Consider the following 26,642-nt stretch of genomic DNA (forward strand, 5'->3'; position numbering starts at 1 on the left):
TGAGTTAGCATGGAGACAGCCGTGCTGTGTGAATGTCATACCCCCCACTACTACCAGCCTCTCCACACTTTACAGGCCTGACAGCCTTTTTCCACCATACGCTCTCTCTCTCTCTCCTCTCTCTCCTCTCTCTCTCTCTCTCTCTCCTCTCTCTCTCTCTCTCTCTCTCTCTCTCTCTCTCTCTCTCTCTCTCTCTCTCTCTCTCCTCTCTCTCCTCTCTCTCTCCTCCCTCTCTCTCTCTCTCTCTCTCTCTCTCTCTCTCTCTCTCTCTCTCTCTCTCTATCCTCCTTCTCTCTCCCTTTCTCTCTCCTTCTTTCTCACCCTCCCTCCCTCTCTCTCTGTCACTCTCCCTCTCTCTGTCTCTATCCTCCCTCTCTCCCTTTCTCTCTCTTTCTCTCTCTCTCGCTTTTTTTCTACCCTCTTCTTTTTTCGCCTGGGAATACAAGAGGGACAGCGTTGCATTCCTAACCTGATCCCGATCGTGATCTTCGACGCTTAGTCTTTATCGTCCGAGAAAGAGAGGGAGATGGTGATGGAGAGAGGGAGGAGGTTGCCTCTTTTACCATTAAGAAGGCCACATACGATCACTGTCCCCCAAGAGGAGAAGAAACTCAGGGGAATTTTATGGCCTTGAGTAGGGCCCTTTATTTGTTAACAGACTTAACCTCCTGCACACACCACTCACTCCCAAACACGGCATTCTCCAAACTGTAAATACTCCCTTGAAATACTCAATGACGACTGTTTATTGATCTATTTATCCATCAGAGGTCCTGAAGCACTGTGAAGCGTTCACGGGGTTAGTCAAAGTGAGTGTTTTTATGTGCGGCTGCTTTTAGATCTGCTGTACCTCGTGTGGGCGGAGTGATCGTGGCCTTGACCAAAAGGGGACTGGCTGTGTTTAGAGAAGTGGGAGCCTCTGCCTGTATGTGTTAAGATGTCTGTGTAATCTTATCCAGACACACAGCCCTGACGGACCCCTTCCCTCCCTCCCCTTCCCTCACTGCATAGCAGAGCAGACAGTACAGTACAGCCTTGTGGCAGTACTCAAACCGACTCGACTCTCTCTCTCTCTCTCTATTCCTCCCTTTTTTCTCAGTTCTTTCTATATTTCGCTCCTCTCTCTCTCTCTCTCTCTCTCTCTTTCCATCTCTCCCTCAATCCCTGCTTTTGTGGGTTTTATTCTCCTTTACACAGTCTGTTAAAGACCTTTGTTTTTAGAGAAAGAGAGAGCGAGGGAGAGAGGGGGAGAGAGGGGAAGAGGCTGGGGGAGAGATGGGGAGAGAGAGGGAGAGAGATAGAGAGAGAGCGATGGGATTTGTGTGTTTTGTTCTAAAACGTTAGTGAGTATGGCCAGGCTGGACTGGGTAGAATAGAGAGGAAGTGGTGATTGTGTAATTAGTCCATTATTGCAGGCAATTCCCCTCGTTTGGAGCTGGCGATGGGTGGAGGCACAATGGCTGGCACTGTGAGGCTGTGTTTGGTACGCCTTATTACCTTTTACAGGTGCTTGTTAAAACAAGCCTTCCACACCTCTAAAACGGCCGCTGATAGCAAACAGAGCTCTCGCCTGTTACGTTATGTTCGTTCTGGTCTGTTTTGTGAATGATCTGGTATCAGTCTAATTGAGTAAACTTGGCCTTAACCGAAAGGAAAGAATTCTGATGAAACAAGAAGAGTCTAAGCCAGGTTTAAACACTCCTAAATGGGCAGTGATGTTGAACGTAGCCCTTATATGTGTTTGTTTGGTGTTGGTTGTATTGTTCAGTCCTCTGCTACAGTCTGAGTGGAGGTTTGTGGGATAGTTGGTCCTCTGATAATCTCCTGTCAGAAGGGACCTCTGTAATGATCCGAACCTTATACGGTCCTCTGGGACAGACCTGTCTCCTCTCTCCCCTAACTCCCCCCCGTGCCCTGCTCTAACCCTCATCTGGTCTGGATCTGCTCTGCCCCTCTCTCTCTTTCTCTCTCTCTCTCTCTCTCTCTCTCTCTCTCTCTCTCTCTCTTCTTTCTGTCATCACTGTGTAAACACACAGAGCCTGACCATAACAGTCCGATCCTGCCTGGCTCCCCTCTCCATTCCCTCCACTCACCCTTCTCCCCACCTCCCATCCTCCTCTCCCCGTCTCTACTCTCCCCAAATGATGTTATACCTCCACCATAGCTCCTGCAAACAATTTAAAAAAACTCCATCTCAATCCCTCTGTATGTGTTCTGGTAAAACTCCTGGCCCTAGTAATAATGTCACCTGGGTTCCTGTAAAACTCCTGGCCCTAGTAATAATGTAACCCCAGTAAAAGGAAACCTTTAACCTGGGCTCCAGGAAGCACCTGGAAGCAGGAGGAAAACGCTTGCTTTATTTCTAGCTATGACATCACCATCCTTCCCTCCCCTGTTCCCCAGACTCCTCTCCTGAATTTTCTTGAATTCCGCCGCTGTATCGTATTTCCACTGACTACTGTGCAAATAAGCGTGCCATCAATTTTTTTCTTCAGTTTCTCATCTGAGGAGTGTCTCTCTCCACCTAATTTCTTTCACATGGTGGTCTATGGAGACACTTGGTCTATGAGAGGTTAGCGAAGCAACACGCTAAGTTGGGAACCGGAGGGAGAGGGAAGGCTAATCCGGGCATCCATCTTGTTCTACATTCCAATAAAACCGTCTTAATTAGTATAAAATTCCAATGTTATAGTGCCATCACATTTTCATCAAATAATCAGAAATGATTCCTGATAATGGAAAGAAAATGGTGAAATGAAAGAAGAGTTGATTGGAAATGTAATGGAAGCCGAGGTGCTATCATTAAAAACAGACAGAAAAGGAAAGGAGAACAGAAAGAAATCAAATAAGGAATGTTTTCTTCCTGTGGAGGAAGGCTCTCTGTCAGTCCACGATGTGTAATACGTCTTACTCAGAGGAGAGATACACTGTTACCTCACAATCTGGGAAAGGACTTGCTGTGTGTGTGTGTGTGTGTGTGTGTGTGTGTGTGTGTGTGTGTGTGTGTGTGTGTGTGTGTGTGTGTGTGTGTGTGTGTGTGTGTGTGTGTGTGTGTGTGTGTGTGTGTGTGTGTGTGTGTGTGTGTGTGTGTGTGTGTGTGTGTGTGTGTGTGTGTGTGTGTGTGTGTGTGTGTTCCAGGAGACTCCCACTTGGCCGACAGAACTTGGACAGTCTTCCTAAAGGGGAGGTTTGGCGGGAGGAATGGACTTTAGAGACTGTCCAAAAATGTGTTGGATTGTGCTCCTGTGCAAATCAGGTTTATGGCACGATCTGTATGGTTGCTTCCACACAGTACTTCCAGACAGACTACCCCTTTTCTTCTATCCCCTAACCTGACAATAGGTTCAATATTTTTTATTTATTCAATCTTACACAGGTTTTGACGATAGAGATACAGAAAACGCAAAAATCTTTGTTGGTAAGACCGATTCCATCACTAGTTAAACTTCATTTAAAAATCAAACCACTACAATTGCAACTCAGTCTGTACACGTCAAAGAACACATTTGATTTCACAAAAAAGAACTCCCAACAAACACTATTTCATTTGATGTAACACAGCCTCTTTACCAGGCAGCACACGCAGGTGGGCCCTAGCAGGTAGCAGGTTTGTCCTGGTGTTCCTTGCCTCCCTCCATCTACCCCCTTTCCTGTCCTGCGTGTGGCAGGATTAGGGCGACACCGGGGGCGGGGGGGATTACGCCCCCACTGGGCCCCTTCCTGTACCCCTCCTCGATCCCCTCGCCCCCCTCATGAGGTCCGTTCAGGGCCAAGAGTGGGATTAGCGTTCTGGCACTCTCTCTGTTAATCCATCTAATTTGTTAACAGGCCACAGACACAGAGCCTATATACCATAACATTGGTACTGCTTTTATGTTGTTTCTACCATTAGAAATAAAAATGTATCATATTTATATAAGGCCTATTGTGAGCCCTCAGAGTACTTTACATTGTGCTATAGGTTAGCAATAGGTTACCCACCCTTCCACAGTCTAGCATATGTGACAGGAGAGGCAGGAGAAGTCTTTCCTCTCTCTTTCTCCCTCTTACTCCTCTTCTCCTCCTCCTCATCTGTGACCCTAGGCCTTCAGGCCATAGGTGTCGAACCTGTGATCCTCAGACTTTTAAAAGCCACGACAACCGCCTCCTCCTCTCTTCTCCTCTCTTCTCCTCCTCTCCTCCCCCTCTTCTCCTCCTCTCCTCCCCCTCTTCCCCCAGGCTGAGGTTGGAGTGACGGCCCTTTATTGGAACGTTAGGCTTAGTTCTACTGCCTGCTTCAGACTCAGCCTCAGCCCTCCGCCACGTTACCTACAGTCACCAGGCTCAGCCTCAGCCCTCCGCCACGTTACCTACAGTCACCAGGCTTAGCCTCAGCCCTCCGCCACGTTACCTACAGTCACCAGGCTCAGCCTCAGCCCTCCGCCACGTTACCTACAGTCACCAGGCTCAGCCTCAGCCCTCCGCCACATTACCTACAGTCACCAGGCTCAGCTAATGAATTTCATTCATTCTGATTTCACTAAGCTGCTCAGTGTTAGTTTAAAATTCATCAGAAATAATGCCGGAGCAGACCCCCCCCCCAACCCCTCTCCACCCACCTCCCCCTCCTCTCCCCTCCCCTCCTCCCGACCCTGTTAATTCTTTATTCAACTAATCTCACGTGAGAAGATGGGGACCAGCCACTACAATGCACTCTGGGACATGGGGATGTCTTGTGCCCCCCCACCCCCCCCCTAAAAAAAATGAAGGGTGTCTTTGTCAGAGAACGAGAGTGGGGATTTATCTTTGACAGGCACATAGACTTCATGTCAATTGTCAGACCCCCCCCCCCCACCGCTCCGGGAAATGGACATGAATATGATCCTATTAAAGGACGTATGACATGAAGTACAGCGTCTATGGGTAATGTAATGTAAAAGGAGTTTCAGGGATGCCTATTGTGTCAAGCACGTTTTGGTTTGAAGCCACAAGTTTCTGCGGGGAGGCTAACTGTGTAGACATCTGATGGTTTTCCAAGGAATAATTTGTCTCTGTGGGAATGTAATGTAGTCTACATTGAAGTTTACCAACAGCTCCATTACACCACATTTATTCGCAGCACTGCTAACTAGATGTTTCGCTGAGTGCTGAGCTACTGCTCTCAAATTAAATAAGCGGTGGATATGGTTATATCTTTTTTTCATTTCCTCAAATTAGCTTTTTTAATTAAAGTTTTTGTCTGGTCCTCTATTTAATTTTTGTAGAGACATTACACCCACTTCAAAATGACGATTTAGTGATATTAAGCAATTAACACACTCAAACCACTTCATTAAAACAAACAAAAACAGTCTATTTTTATAGTACAACTTCACACACAGAACCGTTCCTCTGTCCCCGTACTATAAAAGTACTTTGATGAAAGAAGGGAGGAGGGTACATAGAGAGATTGAGTAAGGCATGAATAGGAAGGGTAGAGGGCAATAGACAGAGCGAAAGAGATGAATAAGCTGCACAGAGAGAGGGATGAGGAAAAGAGCAATAGGGAGATAGAGCGAGAGGTGAATAGGAGGGGTGTCCAACTGCGTAGAGAGAGGGACGAGGAAGAGAGAAGGAAGACTGCAATAGACAGGGTGTGTGAGTGCAGAGTGTGTTGATCCCACTGAAGTGAAGCTATCCACAGGAGGATTTAGCTGGTCTGGCCTGGCCTGGGTTAGAGAATGGGAAGCAGATGTCTACTGTGTTTGTGTACGTATGTGCGTGTGTTTATACAACGGGTGGGTCTAATCCTGAATGCTGATTGGTTAAAAGTGCATTCCTGCCGGTGTCTATTCCACAAGTTACCACCGGCTAAATCTATGACGTTAAAATGCCTATTTACTCTGTTCCATCTGACTGCTCAATCCTCTGTCTCATCAGCCCAGCCAGGCAATTTATGAACTTGATCTCCACTATAAAAACAATCTAGACATCATCTCACATTTCTTTTAGACTAACATTTAGTTTTCAACAGCGGCGACTTGTATAAACCTTGCTGTCTGTCTCTCCGACATTTGCAACATTGTTTCAATATTCAAATTTGATCTCCAACTGTCCCATAGTAATGAACGTGTAGGGGTCGGGAGTTGGGACGTTTCTCAGCCAGTCGAAATCATGAATCAGCTGGCATCATTTTTATGGATTTATACAAGGAAATGTCAATTGAGAAAAGGTAAAACGATGAATGAAGTGCAGCTAGTTTGCAGTCTTTCCAGCTTCAGTTTGAAGTGATTGTGTTAGCTGTATTGTTGGCTAGCTCCTCTGAACAACAGTGTCCTAACGAGAGAGCACATTTTCTATGGCAGGCAAAATCGCGCCTCATTAGCTCATTGTTATGGATGTATCCAAATAAATTTCACTAGAAAACAGCTTAAACAAATGCAGCTACTGTTGTTATTCTGTCTGCCTGTTTGATGTGACTGGAAGTTAGCCGTAGTTGGCTAGCTAGCAAAGAAGGGAAAATAACGTTGCCAGCCAGTATGGCAATGGGACATTTAGAACGAACAACTGGGTATCCATAGATACTGAACGACCGTGTCGCGTCTCTGGCAACCGAAACAATAGAATGAACGACCAGCCGGCTTGGGTAGCAACCCTAGATTTGTTTCGGGACTATATCTTGTGGAAGGATGAAATAGTATGAATAAATTCATCAAAATATTGTTTTCAACGAAAATATGTCAATCGTTATTTGAATATGTTGGTAACCCGTTGTATAAAAGTGATAATGCCCTGGAAGTCGGTGTTTGGAGGACATATTGGTACGGCTTGCTGGCCCTTGACTTAGTCTCGGGTCTAACAACACCCGTGTCAATATATCCATCCAAACACCGGCTTCTCGGGCATTATCCGTGTGTGTGTGTGTGTGTGTGTGTGTGTGTGTGTGTGTGTGTGTGTGTGTGTGTGTGTGTGTGTGTGTGTGTGTGTGTGTGTCTCTGTCTTGGTCTGTCCACCCCAGCCTCTGGACAGAGAGAGAGATGAGTGTGTCAAACAGGCAGTAAAAAACAGCTGCTGGCAGTTTCCTCTGCCTCATTTACACTTAGTAAATCACCCATGATGCCCTGCTCCCCTCGCCTCTGCTGCCTCTCTCTCTCTCTCTCTCTCTCTCTCTCTCTCTCTCTCTCTCTCTCTCTCTCTCTCTCTCTCTCCCTCTCCCTCTCTTTCTCTCTCTCTCTCTTTCTCTCACACACACCAGTGGAGGCTGCTGAGGGGAGGATGCCTCATAAAAATGGCTGGAATGGAGTGAATGGAATGGTATCAACCACATGTGTGTGATACCATTATTATGAGCCGTCATCTCCTCAGCAGCCTCTGCTGGCTCACACTCTCTCTCTCTCTCTCTCTCTCTCTCTCTCTCTCTCTCTCTCTCTCTCTCTCTCTCTCCCCCTCTCTCACACACTGGGAACTATAACAGTAAATACAGGAACAATTGTATTCAGTTTAGGATTAGGCCATACACACTACAGCATATGTTTACTACCCTAGGTAACTGTTCTGCATGGGTGTGTGTATCAATGCAAGAACCTCCAAGCTTTGTGCACACACACACACACACACACACACACGGCCTGATCTGATTTGCATGTAATTGTTGCCTCTATGCGATTTGCTATGATAGTCATAAACAAGATATTAGTGATTCAAGGTGAGGAACCAGGGGGCTTGGGGACCTCTCCAGATCATAGGCATGGTAATGAAGCCCAGGGCTTAATAATGCAAGAAATGTCAGGAAACTTTCGACAAGCGCAGTGGACGGCTGGGAGGCACCACCTCGCGCCCCCAGCCCTGTGTCATCTTTGTTCTAAATGCAAATGAGTGTGTGGTGACATTGACTCCTTCCAGTGGAGGAGGAGGAGGGAGGGGTTCTAAAGAGGACGCCCCGGGAACACACACACACACACACACACACACACACACACACACACACACACACACACACACACACACACACACACACACACACACACACACACACACACACACACACACACACACACACACACACACACACAGGCCCGTCTGGCTGACTGTGTCCCTGTTCTTAGGGCTATGACGGCTCAACTTCCTGTATGTAAATGAACAGGGGCTTACGGTGCCTTTGGTTGGCTGAGGATAATACTGTAGTCAGCCTATTGATGCAGTTACCAGAGTTCTTTGGTATTTTCTTAGGCTGCCATGCTGCGATTAAGGCATCTCAGTGGAATGAAAGCTATAGAGGAAGGGGAGTGAGATGGAAAGAGGAAGGTAGAGAGAAGGAGGGCAGAGAGAGAGGGAGAGAGAGGGAGAGAAGAACGAGGGCATAGTAAAGGAGTGTGGTGTGAAGGTAAGGGGAATAAAATGAGCATAATCTGGAGCCTTAATAATGTAAGCATCTTAGTGTGAGAACCTTGTGTAGTTCAAAGGGCCGCGGCTGGCTTTAGAGAGCCAGGTTAAAACAGCACGAAGATCCCAAGGTTATCTCTCTAAGCTCTGGTGAACAGGACGGACAGGTTTGAAGTGGGATTTACCCTCCCTTGTGACCTATCCCCCGCAACCTCTCTCTCGCCCATCTCCCACACGAACGCACATACACAGTTCATAAGCGTGAGCAAGCAAACACACAACTGTGCACACACACACACAGACGCACTTTGTTGATGTCTTAGGTGATCATTGGAACACATACTGTAGAGAGAGTAGATTTGTACACCCATAGGAGAACCCTTTTTGGTTCCAGGTATGACCCTTTTGGATTCCATGTACTGTAGAACATGGACCTAAAAGGGTTCTATCTGGAACCAAAAAAGGTTCTACCTAGGACCCAAAAGGGTTCTCCTATGGGGACAGCCGAAGAACCCTTTTGGAACCTTTTTTTTTTTATTCAAAAAATGGTGTTGTATATTTGCTTATTGACTTATAATTCTCTGTGTGAACATTCCCAAGTTTTTTTTGTGTGTGTGTGTGTGTGTGTGTGTGTGTGGAAGTGTGAAAGGTGGCTACATAACAGCAGTGTTGAGTGAGTCAAAGAGTCTTCCTACTCAGATCTGATTCATATAGGATTTATTGGGTCCTGGTACCTTAGTCGTACTACCGTGACTCATGTCTACTATTACAGAGCACTCTTCTAAACTCCAATGGCGCCTCGTCCCTTTTCCCTCCGCCCCGACCAATGCAATAATTGTATACTGTGGAGTGTACACCATGAGAACAATTCATAATCAATTACCTCGAAAATAAGGGGCTGGGAATTGTCTGTTACTCATATAATAATTAGCTTTATTATTGTCCTCCCTCCATAACCTCCCTCCCTCTCCTCCCCAATCGCCTCACAAAGCGTGACAAATAGAGCCTAGTTGGTCTCGCAATAACACGGGCCTCTCTCTGCATTTGTCTTATTTCCAGGCTAGCGCAAATGGCCTGGTGAGAGAATGAATGTAATAATTTGATGGCCCCAGCACTAGTGACATTAATCGTGCACTGTCTGGCGATTGGCACTTCCCCAGTAATTGTACATGGAGAGGCTAGCCCCCGTCCACCTCCCTCCCTCCCTATCTCCCTCCCTCCCTCAGCCACATGCAGCCGAGCCAAGCGGGTGCACTGCAGCCTACTATAATAGCTGTGATTTAATTTAGCTATTTAACCTGTAATTCCAGCAATATTTATTGAGGAGCGAGGGGAGAAAATTGGGCCATTAGCCGGGTGAGGATGAATACATTGAGATGAAAATGAACACTCCTAACTGGTAGTTGACCTTCGCGTTTTGTAGCCGATTTTTATTAGCGCCGGCCACAGTAATTACTGCAAATTGAATCATAGTGAAAACTGAAATCATTCCGTAATGAGCATTTTTATTCGTTGCTGCACACTAAGGCCTGCCAGGGCTGTGTAGTGGTCTCTCTCTCTCTCTCTCTCTCTCTGTGTGTGTGCGTGTGCGTATGCGTGCACGTGTGTGTGTGAGAGAGAGAGAGACGTTAATTTACTAGGAGATGGTAAATGAACGTCCTAGCCTCTATTTTATCCTGGATGTGTTCTGTGAATGGTGTCGACCTGTTTCAGTTCTACATGATTCCTCTCCAGATAAATGCCGCCATTACTGAATTCTGCTCTCTTCACATCATCATGCCTGAGCATTCCCCCTCAACACGGACCATTCTCCTGCTTGTTGGTTTGTTTGTTTTGTTTGGATAGAGGGATAGAACTGGCTGCCTACAGGTCATTCTCACCCCCCCCCCTGCCCGCCCCATCTCTTTCTCCTTCTTTCCTTCCCCCTTCTTCTCCCTTCTTCTTCTTCACATGTTTATTTTTTTGTTGACAGGCTGGAAAAAGTGAAAATGGGATGGGGGAAGGGTAATGTGCCAATTTATTTGTCACCGTTGTCTTGTGTTTTTTTTTGTTTGTCTTGACGACATATGGCTGCTCCTGTTAGACGTGAGGAGATGCAAATGGGGGGGGGGGAGAGTCTGCCTTTAAATGAGGCAGCGGCGCTGACATGAGGCTTTTTGAAGAGCGCACATCACAACACTCCAGGGACCAACAGCAGGGGAGCTCCCACAATGCAGTGCAGCTCCGTCCCCTTCTCCTTTCTCCAGCCACCCACCTCTTGCCTCCCTGGTTAGAACAGAACAGAGCAGAGCTATACAATGGTATTAATCATAGCAGGATGCAGGGCTGGAGCGGAGTCTTTTTATGTGTCCCAAATGGCACCCTGTTTCCTATAGGGAGCACTACTTTTGACCAGGGGCCATAGTACTGTACTATATAGGGAATGATTGCCATTTGGAATGCATTTTAACAGAATGCATACAGTCCTCATTTACCTTCTCCCTCTGTCTCTGTTTCTGTTTCCTGCCCACCAGCAGTCTCTGAGGAGGAAACCAGACATAGCCTACACTGTCGCAAACCCAGATCTGAATTCAGCCTGTGTGTCTGTGTGTGTGTGTGTGTGTGTGTGTGTGTGTGTGTGTGTGTGTGTGTGTGTGTGTGTGTGTGTGTGTGTGTGTGTGTGTGTGTGTGTGTGTGTGTGTGTGTGTGTGTGTGTGCGTGCGTGTGTGAAAGAGAGAGCACGCAGACAAACACACACACACACTCACGTACATATATATACTTTTTGTGTTTTTTTTAATGCAAAATGATTGCATTGATATTTAGTTTCCCCCCCAGAATTTTTGAAAATATTATGTGTGTCCCTGCCCACACACCCATGTAAACTTGTCCCTGTATCCCTCTGCGGTGGAGCATGCAAAAACCTGGATTAATCCACTCTATCTGGACAGACGGGAATTATGTCTGACAATTACATGCGTTTGATGTGTTCTTCTGGCGGCTTTCAAAATATTATATTTATTTCACACACACACACACACACACACACACACACACACACACACACACACACACACACACACACACACACACACACACACACAAAGAACACACACTCACATTCACACTTACAGTCATATACTAAATTTTTTTTTTTAAATGATAGATTATTACGTTGAGGTTCCATAATATTTAGTTCCCCCTCAGAGTTTAGGAAAGTATTATAAAATATATTCTATTTCATTTCAGATTTAGGGCATTCCTGCCCATATTTATAATTTAAATATTTAAAAACTGATTATTGAACAATTATTAAATTCTGAAAATATTGAATAGTCTGAGAAGAAATAAGAATGATGGAGTTTGTATACTTCAATCACTTTTTTTTTTAATTCAATGGATGGACAACCCCCCTGCTCACAGATCCAGCAGCCAGCACACTACGCACTATTCATATCTCCTCCTCTCCCGCTCTCTCCCCTCCCTTCCTGTCTCTCTCTACATTCCTCTCTCGCGCGTTCTCCTCTCTCCATCTTTCCCTATCCCTCTCCCTCTGTAAGCCATCCAACAGCCCTCCTGCCAAAGATGTGTGTGAACGCGGGCCAAACCAAACACAGGCATCGGGCCAGCCCAACACGGCACGCTTCCACTAATAGAGTGAGAAAGGGCTTCCAGAACCAACCAGGGCTGTTACAGGACGGCAGACTTCTTTACGCTGGATAATGGCTTAATGACAGCCTAAATGAAGTCCCCACAGTAAAAACCAATGTCAGCAAATGAACACCTCATTAGAAGATCCTATAGAGCTTTTTCTCCTCCCCTGTGCAGCTTCCTCGTCAGTTCAGTACCCCGATCTTTTATTGTGTTGTCGAAGAAAATCTCTCAAATTCCAGGAGATTTTTTTTGGGCCGGATGGTGGCCTCCCTTTTGTCAACAGCTATTACAATTTGATTCGGTAGTTCGTAAAAAATTCCCTCTCTCTCTCTCTCTCTCTCTCTCTCTCTCTCTCTCTCTCTCTCTCTCTCTTTCTGTGTGTACTCTCTCACGCTCTCTTTTTGCATCTTTTTGTTTTTCAAAACACCACACATACCAAGGCTTATAACGACAAGTGAATGCAAATTTGCCAAATGAATGAAAATGAGTATTCTGGATTTTTTTTCGCCCTCTGTCTGTCTCCCTCCTCTTTCTCTCTCCCTCCTACGACTAAAATGATACGGAGTAATGATTCTGAGCTTTTATTTTAATCTTCTAAATGCGGTCGGATAACAATGACACCCAACAGTGGCGAAACTTAGTCGCGGTTATTTTGTGTGATTCACGTACAAACACAGACATCCAATTTACTGCATTCTCCCTCATTTTCATTGCTTGGAGAGAGGAAATGACTGAGATGTGATTGGTTAGATATGTCACAATAGAGGAAGTTAGCTATGTGAGAAGAGAAGGCTTTGTAAATCATCTGCTTTGGATAACACGATGGTTCTGCCAGCCTGGACAGTGATTGGTCAATGTCTCATGTCTCCTTGGCAACTCATCTGTGTTGAGACTATAGGGAATCTGGGACCACTGTCTCTTTGCTGTGTGTGTGTACGTGTGTATATGTGTATGTGTTCATTCACGTGTGTATAAGTGTATGCCTGTGTGTGTGCGTTCATGCAAGTGTGTGTGTGTGTGCTCCTAAAGCCCATATTGGCATGCAGCATTTGACACGGCCTGTTTGGAAACCTAAGATCGTTATTAGCCATCATTTCTAGCTAATTGAATCAGGGGCTTAGCGTGGAGCGAGGCAGTGTCCATGGATGACACACACTGTGGTGTCCCCTCTCTCTTCCCACACTCTCTCCCCTCTCTCTCCCCGTTCTCTCCCCTCTCTCTCCCCGTTCTCTCCCCTCTCTCTCCCCGTTCTCTCCCCTCTCTCTCCCCGTTCTCTCCCCTCTCTCTCCCCATTGTCTCCCCTCTCTCTCCCCATTCTCTCCCCTCTCGCTCCCTGTTCTCCCCTCTCTCTCCTCGTTTTCTCTCCTCTCTCTCTCCTCTTTCTCACCTCTCTCTCCCTGTTCTCTTCCTTCTCTCTTCCATTTCTTTCCCCTCTCTCTTCCCTCTCTCTCCCCTCTCTCTCCCCCATTCTCTCCCACCCCGTTCTCTCCCCTCTCTCTCTCCCTGTTCTCTCCCCTCTCTATCCCTGTTCTCCGCTCTCTCTCCCTCTTATCTCCCCCCTGTTCTCCGCTCTCTCTCCCTCTTATCTCCTCTCTCTCTCCTCTCGCTCCCCTCTCTCTGCCCATCTTCTCTCCTCTCTCTCCCCACTCTGTCTCTCTCTCTCTCCACTTTCCCTCTCTCTCCTCTCCATGCAGCAGCTGTTTCACAATGGGAGTTTGTCCCATGGAAAACAAGATCATTACTCTCTCCCTTACTGCTTCTTTAAATCTCCCACCAACTCAGGGAGAAGAAGCCCACACTCTCTTCTCAGTATACTTAGGGAACTTTTCTCTCTTGGAGAAGTTTTAGTCTTTACTTTCTTGGGCTTGGTAGTAGAGTGAGAAATGGTCATGGTGAAATGGGAGTGTGTTCTTGGGAGAGTAAGGGTAAAGTGGTATCTGTCTGTCTGGTTGAGGGAGACTGGCAGTACAGAGGTTCCTCTCTACAGAGTGAGAGGATGTGATATCTTTATTGGTGGTGAAGCAGTTCTCCTTCAAGTCACAATCCAAGTCCAACCATTTCCGGTTGTGTATCAGTTTTTTTCAGAATGTGTGCGTGTGTGAGAGCAGTGAGTGAGTGAATGAGTGAGTGAGTGATTGAGTGTGTGTGTGTGTGTGTGTGTGTGTGTGTGTGTGTGTGTGTGTGTGTGTGTGTGTGTGTGTGTGTGTGTGTGTGTGTGTGTGTGTGTGTGTGTGTGTGTGTGTGTGTGAGAGTGAGTGAGTGAGTGACTGAGAGCAGTGAGTGAGTGAGAGCAGTGAGTGAGTGAGTGCAGTGAGTGAGTGAGTGAGTGAGTGAGTGAGTGAGTGAGTGAGTGAGTGAGTGAGAGCAGTGAGTGCAGTGAGTGCAGTGAGTGAGTGAGTGAGTGAGTGAGTGAGTGAGTGAGTGAGTGAGTGAGTGAGTGAGTGAGAGCAGTGAGAGCAGTGAGTGAGTGAGAGCAGTGAGAGCAGTGAGTGAGTGCAGTGAGTGAGTGAGTGCAGTGCCGCAGGTTTTTTCTCTCTCCCACTCCCTCGTTCTCTCCTTTTTTTCATATGGAAATGGGAAATAATGGGGTGATTAAATAGAGCTGTATATTAAAGTACAGCTGACATTAGAATTAGCATAATGTGCTCTCGCCTCGGGCTGCATACTTTATTTGCCATCTGCGTCGGACTCCTTCCCCCCGGGAGGGCACACACTGAACACTCCTCAATAAACTCCCGGCCCACTCCACTACCTCCCTCCGTCACAGGGCACTAATACCATCCCAGGGAGTGGATGCCGGACAGAGGCAGACAGTCATTCTCCTTAATTGTGGGGTGGAAATGAATTAGATGAGCATTCGCCCCCTGATGTCTTTAGTTGTGAAGAAGTTCAGACAGTAAAGTGTGTTGTTTACACCCAGGCAGTTTAAAGCAAAAGGGAGGGAGATACAGGGAGGGAGAGAGATACAGGGAGGGAGGGAGGGAGGGAGGGAGGGAGAGGGAGAGAGGGAGGGAGAGAGAGAGAGAGAGAGAGAGAGAGAGAGAGAGAGAGAGAGAGAGAGAGAGAGAGAGAGAGAGAGAGAGAGAGAGAGAGAGAGAGAGAGAGAGAGAGAGAGAGAGAGAGAGAGAGAGAGAGAGAGAGAGAGAGATAGAGAGAGGGAGATAGAGAGAGATAGAGGGAGAGAGAGATAGAGGAAGGGAGAGAGAGAGAGAGAGGGAGAGAGGGTCAAAGAGGGGCAGGTGTAGAAAACAGATGCCTTGGTTGTTTTCCAGTGTTTTGTGTTTCCTTTATGGAGCATTAGGGCTTTGAAAAGGACCATACAACAACATGGAGGGGGAGGGAGGGGTGGACAGAGGAAATATGGGAGGGGGTTGTTGTCAGATGAAGTAAGGAAAGTGTGTTGGGGGGGTTGAGGAGTTTGTGTGAGCGGGGGTGGAAGAATGTATTTGTGTATTTGTGTGTGTAAGAGGGCTTCAGCGGATTGTTTGTGAGTGTGTGTGTGTGTGTGTGTGTGTGTGTGTGTGTGTGTGTGGGGGGGGTAGTTTAATGTTGGCAGAATGGGGAAGGGGAGAGAGGGAGAAACGGGGCTGGGTGTTGGCAGAGGGTGGGGGTTAGGTTCATGTGTAGCCCTCCAAGAGACCTGAGAGGCCTGAAGGGGAGTCTATGTGCGTGTGCGTGCGCGTGCGTGCGTGCATGATAGAGTGTATGCTGTGTCCACTATAATTAAGTGAAAGGGTTTACAGGGCCTGAGCAGCTGTTCCTTGTCTTCCTTAACACACATCAGACACACACACACACACACACACACACACACACACACACACACACACACACACACACACACACTACAGTAACACACGGATGCACGCACACACACGTCAGCCAGACAGCCAGCCATTAACATATCATAACCCCACACAGCTCCACGTATAGCAGGGAAAACGCTTTTTACACGCGGACCTTTTCAACGCAGCGTTCCTCTAAGTGCTAGGAGACCTGGCAGGTTTAAAAGTTTTCTGTCCAGACAGATTGATTGAGCCATTCTTGGAGCTGACGCACACATGACGATAATTGATAGGATGCAAATCTTAGTGTTAAAGGAAAAAAAAAAAAATACAATTTGTAAAATTGTTTTACTGTGAACGTTGAGGTTACGTTGAGGTCCCTCTAGCTCTACGTTTTAAGACATTTTCAGACACATATTTTTTCTTGGACAATAATGTAGGAAACAGGTAGTTCTGCGTATCTTACGCTTTTGAAGATTTCCTTTCGTCTGCAGCACTGAAGTCAAATATAGTCATGTGAGTATTTCTAAATGGATGTACATTCTAAATGCACGTGATTCGCAATTTTACATCCATGCGCAAATAAAAAGAAGGGCAATAAAATGTTCACCATAAGCAACCCTATAACATTTTTTGTTCGATTATTTTATTAAAATAATAATAAGACAAAGTCACATGTCTGTGACCTGAATAGACTTTGTATTCTGGGTCGGACATCTCTGTTACATCTGCATTGTGTCCCAGTGTCCATTATCCTTCTCCCTATATGGCCTTATCTCTGCAGCTCTCTACCCTGTGGACCAATGACAGGCTGAACCTATTTGACACACCACACTGTAGAACAATGGGGCACTCTGGCCACTCAAATGACGTTTTTGATCTGAGAAATATGTTTCTCCGTCCTTTGTGTGTGGAGTATTTCATACTTAATGTACATACACTCAGGCGCAAACCTCTGAATGAAACGCCGAAACAATTACAGCAGCATATGTTTTCCTCTGTATTCTGAATTTGGCGCATTAGGTCAAAACAGCAAGCTTTCATTTAATAAATGAAACTAATTTCCAAGAGCACAATTACCATTTCCCACTTTATACGTGTGTTTTACCCCAATCCCCTAGGAGTGTGGCGCTCTGTGTTTAGCATCCGTCTCCACTGTATGTGCTGGATATTCTGCTTGTTTGTGTCGCTGTGGTAACGAGTCCCCGCAGTAACGAGTCCCCTTTGCATTATCAAACTGCATGTGTAACTCAGAGGCTGGGCCTTCATGTTGTCATGTTGGTTAAAGGTACAGAGCTATGCCGAGCACCAGGCCTAGAACCCCCCCATCATCTCTCTCTCTCTGTCTCTCTTTCCTCCTCTCTCTCTCTCTCTCTCTCTCTCTCTCTCTCTCACTCCACTTCTCCCTCTCTCTCCTCTTCTCTCGCTCTCTGACTCCACTTCTCTTTCTCTCTCTCTCTCTCTCTCTCTCTCTCTCTCTCTCTCTCTCTCTCTCTCTCTCTCTCTCTCTCTCACTCTCACTCTCTCGACTACAGCAGTATTGGTTTGATCACAGCCAAAGCTCTGTTTACACTTTCCAATCTCTATTGATCTTAGAGGAATCACTAAGGGAATCAGGACAAAGCAGCTTTTGGGTTTAGTTCCTAAGATATGTGCTTTGATAGATGGATGTCTGTCTGCTGGTTGAATTGTTAAATTTCCATCCTGAATTTGTGTGGGTGGAATGGACCCAGGGCATATTTTCACATGTTCAGGACAGTGAACCAGGGAGGCCTTAGTTATACTATAAAGTCAATGATGACAGAGTCAATATTTGAGCCCTCGTCTTAATGTGTGTGGAGAGTTATTAAATTGAGTGACTCTCCCTTTGCGATGTTGAGCAATAGACACGGCGAAAGAAGTTATACCACTCTTGGGATTTTTTTTTACTTTATCCAACCTTTATTTATACTGAAATTCCCATTGAGGTCAGAAGACCTCTTTCAGGAAGAAGACCTGTAACAATAGAAACATGGAAAACTTCACCCAAGATTTTGCTCAAAAGCGGTGAAGTATCATCGGCCATGATTTCTTCAATTTACGCCTAGAATGACACAAAGCACCCTGTGGATGTCAGTTAAATACCAATGACTTAAATACCAAAATTACAACCCCAAGACCAGTGGACATTTATGTTTCAATCTCCCCATCCGTATTCTCCCTCTATTAACAGTCATTTGTCTTGATGCACCACCATATTAGTCTTTATTTCCCCCCCTTCCCTTTTCTTCCTTTTTTATTTGTTCCCTCGAGGCACTGTGCCGTTATTGGTTGGAAAGTGATAAGACTTCCTTAAATGTACTTTCTTACTATAGAGCCATATTACTTTGGCGTCTCTGTCTCTGTGACGATTAAAGTCCCTCTGCTTGGAGGACTTCATGGGTTTTAAAGATACACACACACACACACACACACACACACACACACACACACACACACACACACACACACACACACACACACACACACACACACACACACACACACACACACGCACACACACACACACAGAGACAAAAACGTGCACACACGCACTTGCATGGTGTAATAATTCAGCGATTTGTAAGGAGGAGAGATTAAAGAGCACTTAAACCGGTGGATACAGTGTTCCCACCTCGGCAGTCCAATCCACAGTCACTATGGTAATGCACTTGTCAAAAGCCTGATAAGTATGTCCCATTTATGTGACAACATGATGTTTCCACTACTAGAGGTATTAGGCAAATATGATGCGGATAACAAAAGTGTGTCCGACAGCTCTTTCTCTGCAAAGTTCCACTCTTTGTATAAATCAACACATGATAGCCACGTTTCTCAGCGGTGACTTTCCGTCCTGCGAATACAGCTATCAGATATCCACTTGTGCTTCAACTGTTTTACTCTGTTATGCTATTCTCCTCATGCATATGAAAGATGCTTATTGTAAGGAGCTACGGCATCTGAAATACAAACACACTCACCACAAATCCATTTAAAGGAAAACACCACTCAAAAACATTAGTCCATTAGTCCGCTGTTGATACAGTCCCAAAATGTTTTGCATGTTAGCATTTACATTTTCAGGATGTTGGACTTTCAGGAAATAAAGTGTCACTTGCCAGGTCATCATGAGGATGTGGCACTTATTTGATTTTTACTGACTTCCAAATACCTTTATACACAAATCTAAATATAATTCCTCAAATAGATGTAAAGTCACTGCCATTTAATTAATTGTAAAATATGTTTTAATCATTTTCCTTTCTGGTGTGTGTTTCTCCTGTGTTGCAGGAGGAAGGGATGAGCCTTCAAGCTACATCTGCACCACGTGTAAGCAGCACTTCCCCAGCGCCTGGTTCCTTCTACAGCACGCCCAGAACACCCACGGCATCCGCATCTACCTGGAATCCAACCCCTCCAGCGCATCGCTCACCCCCCGCATCACCATCCCCGGGCCCCCCATGGGCCAGGACTCCATCCCCCAGTCCCCCCTCACCAATTTCCTGGGAGAGAGCAACCCCTTCCACCTGCTGAGGATGACCGGGCCCATGCTCCGAGAGCCCCCACCAGGCTTCATGGAGAACCGCGGAGGCCTCCCCAACACGCCTCCCTTCGTCAGCCCCCCACCCCGCCACCACCTGGACCCCCACCGGCTGGAACGCCTTAGTGCCGAAGAAATGGGGCTCATCTCCCAGCACCCCAGTGCCTTCGAGAGGGTGATGCGGTTAACGCCGATGGCCATCGAATCCCAGTCCATGGACTTCTCCAGGCGACTCCGGCAGCTGGCAGGGAACAACAACGTGGCCACCCCTCCTCTGTCGCCCAGCCGGGCCAACCCTATGCACCGCCTGCTCAACCCCAACCCCTTCCAGCCCAGCCCAAAGTCGCCCTTTCTCAGCACTCCGCCCCTGCCGCCCATGCCCCCCAACAGCACCACGCCGCCCCAGACGCAGGCCAAGAGCAAGTCATGCGAGTTCTGTGGGAAGACCTTCAAGTTCCAGAGCAACTTGGTGGTCCACCGGCGGAGCCACACCGGGGAGAAGCCCTATAAGTGTCAGCTGTGTGACCATGCCTGCTCCCAGGCCAGCAAGCTGAAGAGACACATGAAGACACACATGCATAAGTCTGGTTCCATGACAGGACGGTCTGACGACGGGCTCTCCACCACCAGCTCACCAGAGCCGGGCACCAGCGACGTCACAGGAGAGGGCATGAAGAACCGAGATGGAGACTTCAGGGGTGAGGGTGAAGAGGAGGAAGAGGAGGAGGAGGAAGAGGAGCCGGAGAACGAGAGCAGGCCGGAGTCAAACTTCAGCATGGACAACATGGAGTTCTACCGTAATCGTGAGAACGGCTCCAAGCCGCCATCAGACGAGAAGAATGCCCTCTCTCTGGGCAAGATGGTGGAGAGCGTGGGCCTGAGCACTATACAGCAGTACAATAACTTGATAGTCGACAATCGTAAAAATCGGATGCTCTTCTCCAAGAGGGGGTCCGACGGGCAGCGGGACACTGGGGATGAGGACTCTGTGGTGGGAGAGATGGAGAGGGAGCACCATCACCACCAGATGGAAAGGGACCACCAGAAACCCACGGTCAACGGCAGGAACTGTGGCTCCGGCGACTCTTTCTCAGGCTTGTTTCCCCGCAAACCCACTCCCATCACCAGCCCCTGCTTGTCCAACTCCTCCAACAAGAGGATCAAGATTGAGAAGGACCTGGAAATGCCCCCGGCGCCCCTCATCCCCTCCGAGAACGTCTACTCCCAGTGGCTGGTCGGATACGCTGCCTCACGACATTTCATCAAAGACCCTTTCCTGGGCTTTACCCACTCCAGACAATCTCCCTTTGGCACCTCCTCTGAGCACTCGTCTGAGAACGGCAGCCTGCGTTTCTCCACGCCTCCTGGGGACCTCCTGGATGGCGGCCTGTCGGGGCGCAGCGGCACAGCCAGCGGGGGCAGCACTCCTCACTTGGGGGGCCCGGGACCTGGCCGGCCCAGCTCCAAGGAGAGCAGACGGAGCGACACCTGCGAGTACTGCGGCAAGGTGTTCAAGAACTGCAGCAACCTGACAGTGCACCGGCGTAGCCACACGGGAGAGAGGCCCTACAAGTGCGAGCTGTGCAACTACGCCTGCGCCCAGAGCTCCAAGCTCACCCGCCACATGAAGACCCACGGGCAGATGGGTAAGGAAGTGTACCGCTGTGACATTTGCCAAATGCCCTTCAGCGTGTACAGCACTCTCGAGAAACACATGAAAAAGTGGCACGGGGAACATTTGATGACCAACGAGGTCAAAATTGAGCAAGCCGAGAGAAGCTAAGCCAGATTTTCCTATTTTGCCTCTTTCGCCACACATTGACTTATATATTTTAAAAAAATACAATAAAGGGTAGCTGGATACTCTTTTTCTTAAATATCGAATTTTGGGTTAATTTTATGTTTTTGCCTGAGAAACTGCCACCCGAGAAAAACAATTAAACAAACAAACAAATATTAACAGCACCAATTGAAGCCGATCTAAACTGCCTCATTTGGCTAAAGATCCTTTTTAACGGTCGGTCAGAGGCTGAATTAAATGATGACATATGTGGAGCCTTTAACTGTGCAATAATTTCTGTATTTATTGGATTTTGTAATATTTTGGCATGTGCAGGTACATTTTTATTTAGTCATTTTAAATTGGTTTTACTTTTTATTTTAATTGCTGGGATTTTATTTTATTATTTTTCAACCCAGAGGATATCCTGAGATTTTTCTGCAGACAAAAAAAACATTTGAATACTCTTTAGGCCGCTACTCATAGGAAATTGTATATTTAAAGCTACACATGTAATTTCTTGAAGAGAAGCCAAATTAAATCTTTTAATTTTTAGAAAGCATAACTGAGAAAGCAATTTTTTGTTTGTCATACACGACAGGATATACGTACGCGGACAACAATCCTTTGGCATTGTAGCGTGAACAGACTTTAAACATGTCAATCTAATTAGATATGTAGCACTGAATGTCAATTATGACAGTAAACCTAAAGAGAACATCGAGGTTCACAAACCCTGCCTCCTCCCAAGTAAATACATTTATTAAGAGGGAAGAAAAAGAAACAGATTATCACAAAGGCAGCTGCTTAGTGGTACCTAGTACCAACCCGGACAGACAACGCTAGAAAAACAGAGATACTGCTCATGTGTTTCTAAAGAAGCCCCTCACAGTTCTCTCACACTGTTTACATCTAAACAAGCCTGTCCTAAACTCACCATAACTCATCCTAAGCACAACATACCTGCTATGACAATGCAAGTACTGATGTTTTCTTTTCATTTTTGTTGAATCTTTTATCACACAGTTGTAGGATGGCTAAACCGTCGGCCTAAACTGCGCAGCTTTATAACGAGAGAGAGCAGGGAGATCTTAGGGTGAGCTATAGGGCCTCTTTCCTCTCCTTTATTTTCCCATTCACCCCCTCATTATCATTCCGTGGATGAGTTGAACACAATTGCCCATGCCCACAGATTACACCCTCCCCCAATCCCCTGTCCCTTGTCTCTGATACACACTCCCCTCTCACTCCTCTGCCAGCTAACTATTAAAACTCCAAGTACTGTTACAAACTCCAGAGTAGCATTACAGAGAGTCTTACCACCTTCAGTCTCACTCAGGGTGCAGTACCTGGCAGCCATTTTAAACTGCATTACGATAGACGCATACTTTAGGGAAGCTGTCTTTTAAATGTCCTCTTTTTCTGTTTTGATCACCATTCATATTTAATGTTACTCTTGGTAATCATTTTGGTAATCAGTCCATATGTCATCTACTGCATTGTTCAGTTTAGGAAGGGGCTGGGTAGTGGTGGTCACAGCCATAGCGGATTAGAATGACATACAATTGATTTCAACATTATTATGAATAACTATTACATTCAGTGACAATGTTTATGATATCACTTGAAAACAGCCCTATGCATTTTTTTCTAGAAATATCTAGCAATCGTTTTGAAAATGAATTTATACTGTATAGTAAAAACTCTGATTGTATAGTGTGCCATAGTCAAAATGTTTATGATGTTGACTTTTTCTTCTGGTTAATATTGTTAAGTCCCCTGTGAGACAGAACCAGTGGCAGTTAGTTAGTGATATGCAGACCAGTAAATTGCACAGTTATAGATACATACAGTGTCTGTAGAAGTCTGTTGAGCGTGTGCCCAAACAGTAAGACTATTTTTTCTTTCTTTCCTCATTCAGGGCTCCCTGTGATGTGTAGTTGAACGCATTCTGAGAGAAGTAGCAACTCTGACACACACAGAATGCACAGCTGAGTGAGCTTTTTAGGAAAGATTTTTCGGTCTTCAGCAAGCACCAACCTTTGCCCAAATCACCACTCCCTGTTATTTTGAATAATGTACCCCTGTCCTACCCCCCTGTTCCGATCCCCCTCAAGTTGACCTTTGACATCCAAGTATTTTTTTTTTTTTTTTTTTTTTTTTTTTAGAATTGAGGTAAAAATATGTCATTGAGAAGAAATAGAAAAACATGAACAGCTCTTTGCAGTTGACCCGCACTTTATGATTTGTCTTTTTTTTTTTTTTTACACACAAAAAAAGAAAAAGAAAATTGAAAATACGGCTTCTGAGCAAGAAATTACTTTGACTGGATTTATTCGGCCTGGGTAACGGGTTCTAGAGTTTGGAATCAGTTGAGATTGAAGTGCTAGCATTGCTATAGGCGTGGCTTTCCCAATGCTGGCACTATAAAAATGAAAAATTAATTTATTGGGACAGTTTTTGTACTGCCATTCAATTTGACATGAGTGTGCCTTGAATACTGATCTTCCTATTCACCGTCTCTCAAGACAAATGCAACACTTTTGTGAAGCAAAGGAATTGAACATAATGAAAACAATCTATCAAATTTATGCGGCAACTTAGTTTCTAATTTGATTCTGAAATGTCAATAGAATATCAGAGATTACTTTTAAAAAATTAAACAAAGCTGCATTTAGGTTAGGAGTACCCAGCACAACATTGATGTGTCTGTGTGTGTATATATGTATGCATATGTACATATAAAGGCACAAACCTATATATAGATATATATCAAATTCTTCACTTCAGGACAAGACTGCGTCCCTAGATAGAAACATGGCCAGAGTGGATTGTTATGCCACACAATAGTCAAGGAAGAGACTGGACAAAAAAATCAGGAACTGCAGAAACAAAACAAAAAATAATTTAGTGCACTCTGTCTTAAAATACGTTTACAGTATTGAAACAAGTACAAGGGTAAAATAATAATTGTGTGTATGTGTGTTTTAAAAAAGTATTTTTTTTTCTCAAGTTTGCTTATACAGTTTCTCTGAATGCCATAGTGGCGATGTGTATATTGTTTTTTGGTGACGGGGTTTTAGTATATATAAATATACTGTATATGAATATATATTACATTTTTCTTGTTTACTGTAAAAGTATACCAGTATTTGTAATATTGGAGAATGCCTGGGCATTTTACAAAAATAGAAAAAAATGTTGTTTTTTTTATTTTATTTTGCAGTCCAATTTAAATTGTGGGTCTCTTAAAATGTTTTTGTCACTGTAACTGTAAAAGTCTTAAGTTTTAGTAACTTTTATTCTGCCTTGGGTGTAATAATAATAATTTTAAAAAATGAATAAAAAAAAGTGAACTGTAACACACTTGGATGGGGGGGATGGGGCCAGCTGATGGAAGTTCTGGAAGTTTCCCTCGTAGAAACTATGGAACATTGTTATTGCTTTGCAGGAAAATACTGACATTCCTGATCTGTATCTATTGATCTTCTTCTGGAATGGATATTCTTCATGGCTGGTTTGAAATACATGTGTAGGCACTTGCTGTCTTTCTACAGAAGCTTGTATTTTTTAACTTGTATGTGCATCCTTTGTGAAAAGGGGTACTTTAAGTACCTGTATGTCATTATCTTATTTGGGGGAGGGGGACAACATTGCAACTTCAAGATACAACTCACAGGCTGCCACGATATATTTTCTTTCATTTGGCAGGATAAAATAGTGCAAAAAAACCCCTGATGAATTTGTATTGTTGAAATGAATCTTATTGTACAGAAGGGAAATAAAAGGTTGTTTGACATCCTTTTAGCAACAAAAATACACAAGTAGATGTTTTTGTTTACTATTGTATTGGTTGTACATATTGTTCTATGATTACCCTGACATGTTTTGTTTTCATTTTTATTTCATTTTTATTATAGTTTGTGTTCTAACTGACACTGGCAGTGACCTCCCCTCTTTGCGGTCATCTAGCTACCCTTTGAACCTTGACCTTTGTGACCTGTGTGTCAGTTGTACAGGCACCTGACCTGCCTCCCCACAGGTTTCTCAGCATGAGAAGAATAGAGCACAAATACAAAACTGTTACAATTCCAAATGTTTTGCTCTTTTGTCTCTTTTTGTTTCCTGTAAATGCTAACTCTTCTGATGTGGCCATGCTTCTGATATGTCCCTGCTCTGTCCCTTCAGTCAGAGAAGGGACATATATAGCGTGTAGAAAAAGACACACACACACACACACACACACACACACACACACACACACACACACACACACACACACACACACACACACACACACACACACACACACACATAGAAGAAAAACAGAGGAAAGTCTCTAATGAAGTGCAGGGACATTATATATCTGGATACCATAGTTCGACTCCTGCACATCCGACTCGCAGAACCATGTACTGTACACAGAGCAGCCGAGGCTGGATACGATCAAAGCTACAAGCTACATTCGCCTCAAACCATAAGCTATAATTACAGGCCGTTAGTAGCTACCGTACCTGACCACCATCATACGGACACCTTTCAATCAGTCAGAACCAGGGTGGGTATTTTAAACCTGCTCACTTAGATGTACAGAACTGTTCTCCAACTGTTTAGCAGCACAGAGCTCCCATATCTGTGCTTTATCATCTTTTGAAATGTTTATGTTTCCTTTCAAATATTGGTGCTTTGATATGTGCTAAGAGCTATGTCCTGTTTGCTGCACTGTTTGTCCGCCCCTGGGCACCGTAGACAGAACACCAAGCAGAGCTAAGCTATGCTGTTGATTGTGTTCACTTTGTGTAAAGACATCTTCATGGAACACTGTCTGTGGGTGTGTTCATTTAGTTTTCCTTCACAGAGGTTCAGGTCTAGTAGGCTATGCAGATAGCCCCTCTACCAGAGAGACAAGAGTTGACGTTAGTCCGAAGGTCCTGATTATGAAATAATGCTTTGCTGCTGTTCACTCTTTAGATTTCACATTCCATCATTTGACTATTTCCTTTTTAGAAATGTTTTTCATGTTTGTATTTAAAGAATAATACAGGGTTGGGATGAAGACATGGAAAAATCTGTCATTTTTGATATGTATTAATGTCCAGATCGGGACATACAGGGGGAGGGCTGGAGGCTTTGAGTAGGGATGTTCTGCTGTGTGTGATGTCAATTTATTTAAATACATGAACTGATTCTTTAGGCTGCGATTGGCTGTGTTGTCTATGATGTCACTGAGGTGAGGACAGCGTTCCGTCGTTCTCAGGCCTGATGAGTCCAATGCCATTGGTTCGTTACAGTAAACATGATATTCAGACACCACATGGCCTGTCTCTACTCTGTTTATTTGAAACACGTTAGGAGTGTGTATGTTCACCACATTATGCAACGCACACACGCACACGCACGCACACACACACGCACACACACACACACACACACACACACATGCGCGCACACTCTCTCTCTTAATAAGTAATGCAACTTCTGCAATTTAGAAATGGATATATACATTGAAATGAAGAAATCGGACATTCAATTTGGGACTGGATTC

General features: G+C 45.3%; 1 protein-coding gene across 3 annotated transcripts in view; it reads left to right on the forward strand.

The window, feature by feature from the left end:
- The window catches only part of bcl11ba (BCL11 transcription factor B a), a 62,127-nt gene extending 35,717 nt beyond the window's left edge, over positions 1 to 26,410 (forward strand). Inside the window, exons 3-5 of one of the 3 annotated variants that reach the window (XM_045717702.1) lie at positions 19,068 to 20,963; positions 22,124 to 22,193; positions 23,019 to 26,410. In XM_045717702.1, the coding sequence (XP_045573658.1) occupies positions 19,068 to 20,963; positions 22,124 to 22,193; positions 23,019 to 23,037 (1,985 nt within the window). In that variant the 3' untranslated portion in view covers positions 23,038 to 26,410. Of the gene's footprint in view, positions 1 to 19,067 lie in introns of all 3 variants that reach the window. The other 2 variants (XM_045717703.1, XM_014194114.2) reach the window with 2 other exon arrangements.
- The last annotated feature ends 232 nt before the right edge of the window (positions 26,411 to 26,642 follow it).

Source organism: Salmo salar, chromosome ssa01, assembly GCF_905237065.1.
Source record: "Salmo salar chromosome ssa01, Ssal_v3.1, whole genome shotgun sequence".
Lineage (NCBI taxonomy): Eukaryota > Metazoa > Chordata > Actinopteri > Salmoniformes > Salmonidae > Salmo > Salmo salar.